The sequence below is a fragment of the Silurus aristotelis genome (genome assembly GCF_946808225.1).
Source record: "Silurus aristotelis genome assembly, chromosome: 17".
Taxonomy (NCBI): domain Eukaryota; kingdom Metazoa; phylum Chordata; class Actinopteri; order Siluriformes; family Siluridae; genus Silurus; species Silurus aristotelis.
This window is the reverse complement of record NC_139590.1, coordinates 12,518,977-12,529,450: the sequence shown is the minus strand read 5'-3', so window position 1 is coordinate 12,529,450 and position 10,474 is coordinate 12,518,977. Positions and strand designations below refer to the sequence as shown.

Sequence of the window (10,474 nt, the reverse complement as noted above, 5' to 3'; positions counted from 1 at the left end):
CTGGGTGGTGTAACAGTGCTGAAACAGTGATTTATGTGCTGGAAAAGTGCACATTCAGCACAGCAGTTCCCTTCTGTATGCTTCCCTAATAGGCCTCTGCCTGTGCACGGAGTTGCACTGCAATTCAGATACACCAGTGTAAAGCATTACATAATATTACTGTAACAGAATGAAGTATGGCCTGGAAAAGCCTTGTAACATATGTGCGACTACACCACGTTTGACAGGCACTCAACAAAGCTAGCATGTACTTCTTGCTCACACTGGTTCCCGAGTGCTGCAAGAAAAAGAACTAACCCTATTGTTAGGAGACAGTGAATGTGCCTACTAGTGACTGAACTCCCACCCATGACTAGGAGCCATGGAAACAAAATTGGTCATACCCAGTGAGTGGGAAAGATGGCATGTTGTCTCACCTGTCAATTATTGTAACCCAAGCCAACATCTGTGAGTTCATGTATGCGTTTAATGAGTCCTGGCTTCATACAGCTCTAAGAGAGCTCTTAGTATCTCTCACCATCCCTGGCTGGTAGCTGACATGTGATCATATACGATCAAAGGAACATATAGCATGCTAGATTTTAAACATTAAATCAAAAAATATAGGTAAATAATTGGTTGTTGAACAAGTTTATCTGCTGGGCAAAGCTGGGGAAAAAAGGATCCACTCAGACACTGAATAAGCTTATCCCTGTCACTGGAGATAAGTCCATATCCAGCCCTCATCCATGTAAACATTGTGTTGACTGGATTAACAGCTGGTTTCAACCTGGGTGGTGTTCAGTAACCAGAGTTTAGATACTCCCCCAAATGCTTGTACAGCTGGTGAAATTCTTCAATTCAAAACATCCTGTTTCTCATGCAGTCCTACAGTACATATAACCTCCGTATGTATAAAGAAGTCTTTTTCTCCACTTACACAAAATATATCAAATCATATGTGATAATCTAGCTAAAAGTGTTAGGCTGTAAAAACACCCCATAACAGCCTGTAGCTTCTTTTTAAACAGTGATAATGACGTGCTCTGAAAACAACTTCTGAATGTTGAGACAGCAATTTGTCAATACACCTATAGCCGGGAAATTTCTTAACAGGGAACACTGTGCTGCCTAGACATCTGTAATGCCAGTTTACATCATGCTGAGCAAAAAGTAAAGCAGCCAAAAACACTTTAGGTGAACAGGGTTACATGAAAGCTTATCACACCTATTTACTGTTTGCTAGAGGTAGTAACACTGACGCTGTGTTGACTAGGCTATAGGCCATATCGATAACCAGGCGGTAAAAGTAATACTTATCTGTTAGGAAGTATATAATAAAATATGATTCTAATTTCTAGAAGTTTTAGACATATAAAGAAAGAGCAAGACAGCCAAATAATAAAGTATAATTACATAGTCTACCATAACATACATACATATGGTCTACCATAACATACATACATATAGTCTACCATAACATACATACATATAGTCTACCATAACATACATACATATACCTGAGTTCAATTTCTCTAGCCACACCCAGGCCTAATTACTTCCACACCTGTTCGCAATCAAGAACTCTCTTAAATAGGACCTGCCTAATAAAGTGAAGTAGACCAAAAAATCCTCAAAAGCTAGACATCATGCCGAGATCCAAAAAAATTCAGAAACAAATGAGAAAGAAAGTAATTGAGATCTTTTAGTCTGGAAAAGGTTTTAAAGCCATTTCTAAAGCTTTGGGACTCAGGCGAACCACAATGAAAGCCATTATTCACAAATGGCAAAAACATGGAACATTTGAGAACCTTCCCAGAAGTGGCCGGCCGACCAAAATTACCCCAAGAGCACAGCGACGACTCATCTAAGAGGTCACAAAAGACCCCACAGCAACATCCAAAGAACTGCACTTGCCTCAGTTAAGGTCAGTGTTCATGACTCCACCATAAGAAAGAGACGGCAAAAATGGTCTGCATGACAGAGTTCCAAGATGAAAACCGCTGCTGGTGAGCAAAAAGAACATAAAGGTTTGTCTCAGTTTTGCCAGAAAACATCTTGATGATCCCCAAGACTTTGGTAAAAATTCTCTGTGGACTGACGAGACAAAAGTTGAACTTTTTGGAAGGTGTGTGTCCCATTACGTCTGGTGTAAAAGTAACACCGCATTTCAGAAAAAGAACATCATACCAACAGTAAAATATGGTGGTGGTAGTGTGATGGTCTGGGGCTGTTTTGCTGATTCAGGACCTGGAAGACTCGGTGTGATAAATGGAACCATCCATTCTGCTGTTTAGCAAAAAATCCTAAAGGAAAATGTCTGGCCAAAAACCTTCATTTAAAAAACTGCATGTTGTGTTCACTTGCTATCTTTTACTAATACAGTAAAATCCCGTTGGACGATTATAATTCATTCGTGAAAATTGCTCATAGGTCCATTTGCTCGTACGTTCGAACTAATTTTCCCCAGAAGAATGATAAGATTTAATCCGTTCCAAGACCTCATTCGATCGCTTATTTCTGCACTAAAAAAAAAGTATTTGTAGCCTATTTTAACAAACAAATACACCGCAAATTACCGTACGGTAAACGTAATTTAACACTTACCCATGTGGTAGTGGTTGACTGCGAGTGTGAGATGCACACCACGCTCATAACCTTCTTGGTTTCAATGGTAATTCTATTTACTTTCTTTTTCCCTGATTTTCTTGGGAGACATTTTTCAAGATTTCTAGTGAAATAAAAATATAACACTAAAAAAAGGTTTTTGCTGCACTGAACAACGAGAGCGACCGAGCGACACGAGATAAACTAAGCGACTGATGCTTTCCTCAGCTGAAAGCGGGGAACCGGCAGCGTGGGTTTGCTCGTGCCTTCGAAATCTGTCGCTCGTATCTTCGTTTGCTTGTACTATTAGTTGCTCGTACAATAGGGTTTTACTGTATCTAAAGTAGTTTGATGATCTGAAACATTAAATTGTGACAAACATGCAAAAAAATAAGAAATCAGGAATCATCACTTTTTCACACCACTGTATATATATAGAGGGGGTTGCATCTTATTATATACACATAAAAAACTTCTTAGCCATATTGACCACTTCTGTAAATACTAAATCTTGTACTCTGCAAATGAGTGGATTTCTGAAACTTGAGAAATGTTGAGACCTACTGGAAGAGGATCCATGTATAGACGTTGAGACAAAAAAGCTAAAAATGAAACTGATAGCCACAAGCTGAGCAACGAGAAAAAAAAAATATCTACGAGATCTCGTTACATAGGCAGAGAGCTTCAGGAGAACGAATTTTTAGATTCCCATCAATATTGAATTAGCATTGATTTGGCGTGCAGCAAATGTGTGCTATGAAGGCTTTCCTTTAGTGTTCGCAAAGCCCGGCCTACACACCCCTGTCAAGGAGTGCTGAGTGTACACTCCATGTGTGTATGATTAAACCCAATCAGCAGAAAAACCCGAAGTTCTTTGTGGAATGTACTGCCATGGCAACATTAATGTTTGCTCAGTCTTTTAAACAATGGAATGAATTGATAAAGAGAGGATTTATGGTTTGTGGTCTGTAGTGTAATTCAAGATCTAATGAAATCCCAAATATTCAGTGCAATGTATTTTATACTTATACAATAATTTCCCTACAAGTCATTTCTTGAGCTGACTTTTCTTTTTCACTACAATCTCACTAGAAAGCGTTTGCATGACATACGCACCAAGGTACAGGATCACACTTCCTCTCTCCTTTCATTTTCCACTGTCTTTTAGCTCTTTTTGTGGAAAAGGGCAGCATGTTTTATTGGAAACTGCTGTTAGGAAATGATACTTGTCAGTGTGTTGGAATGGGCCTCCTGCTGCTTGCCGGCCTCCAGTCTGTCAGTTACACACTCTGCAAATGTCAGATTAATGTGTTTTGATAGTGTCCAGAACTCCACTGTAAAACAAGTGTGATTACACACACTCTCTCTCTCTCTCTCTCTCTCTCTCTCTCTCTCTCTCTCTCTCTCTCTCTCTCTCTCTCTCTCTCTCTATATATATATATATATATATATATATATATATATATATATATATATATATATATACACAGAACCAGAATTGTGTCTTGTATTTTGTGAAAAAGCTATACTTAATATATTAAATGTATTATTTGAAATACTGCAGTATTAAACAAAAACAAAACTTTTATCATAAAGCCCCAAACACAGCCAGATAAATGCTATCATTTTACATGTTTTATTTAGGTTCAGCAGCTGACTAGCATTTCTATAAAAACGTCTGATATGTTATAATAATGTCGGGTGTGTTCATTTTCAAAAATTCATTTTGAATTAAAAATAAAACAAAACCATTACAATTTAAATGACAACTGAAAATTCAAATGACTCCTGAAAAAAAAATTTTTTTTATATTTGATAGACACACAGACGAACAGAGAGAGAGAGAGAGAGAGAGAGAGAGAGAGAGAGAGAGAGAGAGAGAGAGAGAGAGAGAGAGAGAGGGAGAGAGGGAGAGAGGGAGAGAGGGAGAGAATGTTTAATATGATGGCATTGTAGAACATTCATACTCCACTTTATCTATTGGATGGATGGATGGATGGATGGATGGATGGATGGATGGATGGAAGGAAGGAAAGAAAGAAAGAAAGAAAGAAAGAAAGAAAGAAAGAAAGAAAGAAAGAAAGAAAGAAAGAAAGAAAGAAAGAAAGAAAGAAAGAAAGAAAGAAAGAAAGAAAGAATGAATGTATAATATGATGGCATTGTAGAAAGTTCACACTGCACTTTATGCCCACTTAAACCTCATTTGCGATTCAGTTACAAAATACAAAAGCTCTTCCAATTAGAAATGCACATGTAATACCACTTATTAGATACTTAGCAAAATTAGGATACTAACAGATCATTTAAAAAGGATGTAAAAGGTGTCACAAATGACTTGTGCATAGTTGAAGCCCTTTTGCTATGTTATGTAGTAACAGTCATTTAGCAAAGAAGTTTAATACTGTTTCGGATTTTAAACATACAAATGCCTATTTTATTTATCTGAATATGGAAAAATCACGTTCTGAGAATTCTGCTAACAATATTATAATATCATGTTGTTAAATGTTTTTTTTTTTTTTTTTTTTACGGAGATCATGATATTCGCCATAACTACTGTCACCTCATGTCAGCACTTCATATGTCGGCCTATTAAAAATTACTCCAGGCAAAACATCAATAATGAGGTCAGGACCTGATTAGTTACCAATCAGCTAATTACTGCCTCCACTTAGTAAACATAGACAATAGCTTCTTTGCAGGAGACATTTTATTGTACAGTCAGCCCCTTAACTACGAGCTGCCGACTTACCAATTTTCTGAGATACAAACACGCAAAAACAAACAGCCAAAAAAAAAACAAATTAAATCAAAATATATTCAAAAAAACTTTCAAAATCCGTGTGCGCTATTCGTTTATTAAAGGGATGCATTGTTGGAGCGAGAGCAAAACCTCTTTCTTCTGCGCAAAGTCCTCGTTGTGAGAAGACGGATTCCGTACGGTATTTGTACGGTGTGTTGTGATTTTTGCGTTGTGACTTTAATGTTTGTTTATTTCTTACCATGACAGAAAAACGCAAAAGTGGTGCTCCAGCTGGTGGTCATTAAGGTAAGTAAAATAATTATATTCATATTTGTAATAGATTAGCATTAATGCATTTATCTTAATAAAATATATATTATGTATCGCTTGGTAACCCTATCTCTGAGGTTCCTCGCAACGCATCATAGAGTCTCACTCTTCTCGACTAACGAACACTTCTCCGGTCCCTATCTGTACACGTACTGATTTAAAGTGATTTCATAATCATTTGCATGTCACCCTGCTTTATAACTAGAGCAGATTGTTTGGCAGCATTTGTTCTGTATAATCGCCAAAACTTGATTGAATCCATAATTGGACTTAAATAGAAGAATCAAAACTTGGCCTGGGAAGCTGCTCTACGAAGGCGATGAGTCTGACTCAGTTTTTGGGCTGTGTTCTACATTACACTCTGATTTACTGTAACAGAGACATGATGATTTTACCAGCAGTGTCTCAAAAACTGCACATAAACTACTGGTGCTCTTTTATTGACGCTCTGAGAGGGGAATAAAAGCTGTTCCTGACTAGAAAAACTGCTTGTGCATAGGCGAAAGCCAATGCCTTTAAGCCTTCAATGTGATTGCAATAACATACAGAATGTATGTATTTATTAATTCCATGTGATGGTACATTCCACTAGTGTTGTATTTCTCTCATACCACAGCAATTTAAAGAAGGCGATATTTCTGTTTATCAAAGAACGACATTGTACTGGTTATACTTGTTAGATCCTGTAGTCACATTTGTTCAGTTGTACACATTTGTTTCAGTTAGTAAGAAGAAAAGTGCAGCATGTTACCAAGAAGCCCTTGTTGTGTACATACAACATTACACTACACCGCATCATCCTATTCTGTCAAATCCACACTAGTCAATAATAGGAGTTAAATACTACACACAAAAACAGTTCCAAGGAACCATCTATCTATGCTACCACAAAATCAACACTCAGAGGAAAAGGAACTTGAAAAACCGTTAACATCAGACACCCCTCTTCCTTCCCTGTTCCGCAGGTACCTGTGTGTATTCACATGTTGATGCTCTAAATAGCCACAAGAGAAATGTCAAGCGTTCCTTCATGATATTTATGATAGACTGGTTCAGCGATTTCCTCAATCCACCCAAACGACGCTGGAAAATACCAACCGAGTAAACGCAGTCTCCACACTCAGTGACCCTCTTCACCTCATCTTCCTGTTTATGTGGGTCTGTTGCAAAAAATGATGCCTACTTTTGTTCCATGCTTGTTTCCTGCATTCATGTCACAATTATTGGCTCATGTTTTGCCAGTCAGTGATGCTGTATGCTGTATAACAAAATATAATGCATTACAAATGAATAAAATCATCCCTCAGTTTGAGACACGGTCCATCATGAATCTCTTGGCTGGTGATATGCAATTATGAATGTGGCTTTTTTTATTGAACTATTTAAGAAGTTACAGCTGTCTTGATCATTTGAGCAATGATAGAGAGTGCTGAAAGCCACATTCTTTTACAAACTATTGGTACATGCCTAGTGTATACCCTTGGAATGTCATAGCAAGTAAGTGCACATGACATAACATGCACACCAGATGTGAAGCAGTGTATAATCTTATGGGAGAATTTGGTGAGTCCAAATCTGCAGGAAATCATTGATTGAATAGTAACATCTGTTTTTAATCAGTTCTATTCTCCTATTTTATGTTGGTGAATGGATTATAATCTTATTATGAATCTATAAAAATAATGATTTTTGGCTATAATGCCCATCCCCTACTTTAAGTAGGTGTGAATGCCAAGGTAATAAAAGTACATGTAAATAAAAAATAAATAAATACAAGTTTAAATCCAACTGGCAAGCTAATCTATGCAGAAACCACAGGGTATTCCTGACTAGTATATTTGACATCGATGTAGGTCGTCGCTCTTCTGCATTTCTTTAACAAATGTACAGAAACCAGCTACTTTTCCCAGGCAGTTTTAAAAATGTAAGTGCAAAAGACAGTCAAGGAGACCTACTGGGTGTAATACATAGAACAATGCATCAGTCACCAGCCAAAAATGAAAAAGGATCTGTGTGCTATAGCCTTAGGAAAGCCCCTATGGAATCCTCAAAATGGGGCCAATGCAAGGGCTCTAAGTGTGCAGGGTTTCCATCACCATGAAAAGTCCTCATCATAACAGAACCCCATTTTTTTGTTAGCACATACCGAATTTATTATGTTGATACTCCGTACAAGTGTGTTTTTACATTCCCATATTCCCCACTAAAAACACTGGAGATTATAGTCGGGACCAAGTGGAAAATTTCAAATATGCATCTTTATTGCAGATTTTGAACACAAATAGATCTGCACACAATATTAGGAGGAATGCGTTAACATAAACTTTGCAATTTCCTGAACTATTTTTTTTTTTATCCACAATTTACAATGATCAGGCTAAACCTGTGTAAACCTGGCTAAAAATGTGACCAGAATAAAAAAAATAATAATAATAAAAAAGAAAGAAAGAAAATGTTTTATTTTTTTTGCATTTGGATAAAACCGATATTTATTAGCGATATCAAACGCTGAAAATCACTAAATATCATTTACTAGAATATGACTAATGCTTAATACATACTAATTGCAGAATTGAACAATAATAATCAAATTAATAATAATTTCCCAGATTGCCAGATACTTCAGCAACTTTTTAGTCAGGTCCAAAAAATCAGCAATGAAGCCGAAATCATTTATATATTCAGTATACTAACATATTGATATCACAAGACACTTTTTTAAAGAATATTATTAGGTTCCTGGTTCATTTACCACCATTACTATTGACAGTAACACGTAACTTGCCTGCTTTTTATTCGCCAACCTTTCGATTTATTACTGATTTTATTTTTTTTTTTGATAAATCCCACTCTTCAAACTCTCATATTAATAATATAACATACATTGATAGTAAAACTAACTTTCATAAAACATACTGTACATCCTGGATATGTCCTCAAACATTATATGATCATTTTCCATACACTCCCCCATACCTATGTACCTCATGTCTTTAGAAACTTTAATACATGACATTGATTTACTAACTAATAATAAGTAATGTTTAATATATTGTGAGGATACTTACATTGAGTTTTGCCTACAACACGACACAATGTGATATAATGCTACCTAAACTGGTTATAACAAATCTGCAGCAGGGTCAACACACACACACACACACACACACACACACACACACACACCACATCTTCATTTCAGAAAACGTTAACATGTTTTCGTGAAGAGTGAAAGTTACAAAAAAAGATACATCTACAAATGTAAACAATGTGTTTCTGAGATTAGAAAGTCTTCTCATGGGCGCTGGGGTTGTTCTGAACTTCGACACTGTGACACTCCCTAACGTGTTCTCAGCTTTAATACAGACAAATAATACACCAATATATGGGTTAATATCGAGAGAAATGCACTAACCTTCCAACCGTTTGGTTGGCGAGCTGTTTCATGCGATTAAACTGCTTCTTCATGTTGAACGCTTTCTTTTTTGAGCAACTTTTTCAGAAATTGCGAGGCCCGGAGTGTGTAGTCGCCTCGTCACTCAGCTCCTCTCCGCAGGCGCGCAGCCATCCGAGCCGCTCGACCAGCTTCAAACCGCAGCTGCTCTCCTCCACGCTCATTCCCCGCGAGCCTGCCTCAAACCGGTGGCTGTTTCACACCTAAAATCTTGTTCGCGTCGTCGTCTTTTCTTCTTCTTCTTCTCCTCCTTTCAGAACTACATTATTTTCGGCCCTCTGAGCAACCACGTTTGAACGGCGGTGCGGTGAGGAAGTAGGAAGTGCTTCTCACTTCCCTACTGCTGGAGCTCCAGTACCTCCAGAGAGACGCGCTCTCACTGACACCCGACACCGTTCCCACTGCTCTACGCACTCCGAACTGATTCAAGAGCATACTACAGTACTGAAAAGTGTCTCCAGAAAGTATACTAGTAGGCCTCTATCTGCTATAACGTCGGGTATCTGAAGAGTCCAAAGTCTGCATAAGGGCGTCGTATTTTTGACTCTTTAGTGCGACACTGTGCTGTTTTGGACGAAGCCTGTGTTTCTCACGTCTTTATGATAGCCTCTGAGTGCAAACATTTCTCAGGTTCAATCACGAATATCTCTCTAGTCCCTATATAGGCGCACTCCATAAAGCAGGGGCTCTCACACTCGTTGCAACTGGGCACACCAGTACAAAACCCATGAAACAATTCAATTCACTTTCATTTGGGTAGCGCTTTTAATGGGGGTCCCAATGCAGCTTTACAGAGATACAAAAGGTTATAAAATTGGACTGTATAAGTTTACTGCCTGTAAGTTTGCTCTTTATAAGTTTATCTCTAGCCAGCTGTGGCAAGCAAAATCTCCCTGAGATGGTATGAGGAAGAAACCTTGAGAGGAACCAGACTCAGAAGGGAACCCGTCCTCATCTGGGTGGTACCGAATATCTCTAGTTATAATTTCATCATTGTTGAGGTGTGGTGGTCAAGTGCTAGAGAAATAAATCCCATTGAGTATAACAGAAGTGTTCAGATATTCAAATCTGTAAATTAGATTTATTAAACCTATTGACTATTTATTTATAAACTTTAAACACACATTAGGTCTGGTGAATATGGTTTGCAGCCCTATGTTTTTTGAGGGGTTTGAATTATACTTGTTTACTTCGAGTGAACAATCAAACAGACTAATGATTCTTAGAATGAATACTGATTTATTTAAAAAATGTATGGCTATGCTTCACTGACACCACTTTGACAGGAGCCACTGACATAGGAAATGAAGTAATGGCTCTGCATTCAATGTAGATCTTGGGCCAAATGGGTTTCAGCCAAG

General features: G+C 37.6%; 1 protein-coding gene across 10 annotated transcripts in view; it reads right to left on the bottom strand.

Annotated features, from left to right (window-relative positions):
* arhgap17b (Rho GTPase activating protein 17b) overlaps positions 1-9,725 on the bottom strand; it is a 37,482-nt gene extending 27,757 nt beyond the window's left edge. For all 10 annotated transcript variants that reach the window (XM_083565692.1, XM_083565688.1, XM_083565694.1 and 7 more), the window contains exon 1: positions 9,075-9,725. In XM_083565692.1, the coding sequence (XP_083421818.1) occupies positions 9,075-9,127 (53 nt within the window). In that variant the 5' untranslated portion in view covers positions 9,128-9,725. The remainder of the gene's footprint in view (positions 1-9,074) is intronic.
* Between the last annotated feature and the right edge of the window lie 749 nt (positions 9,726-10,474).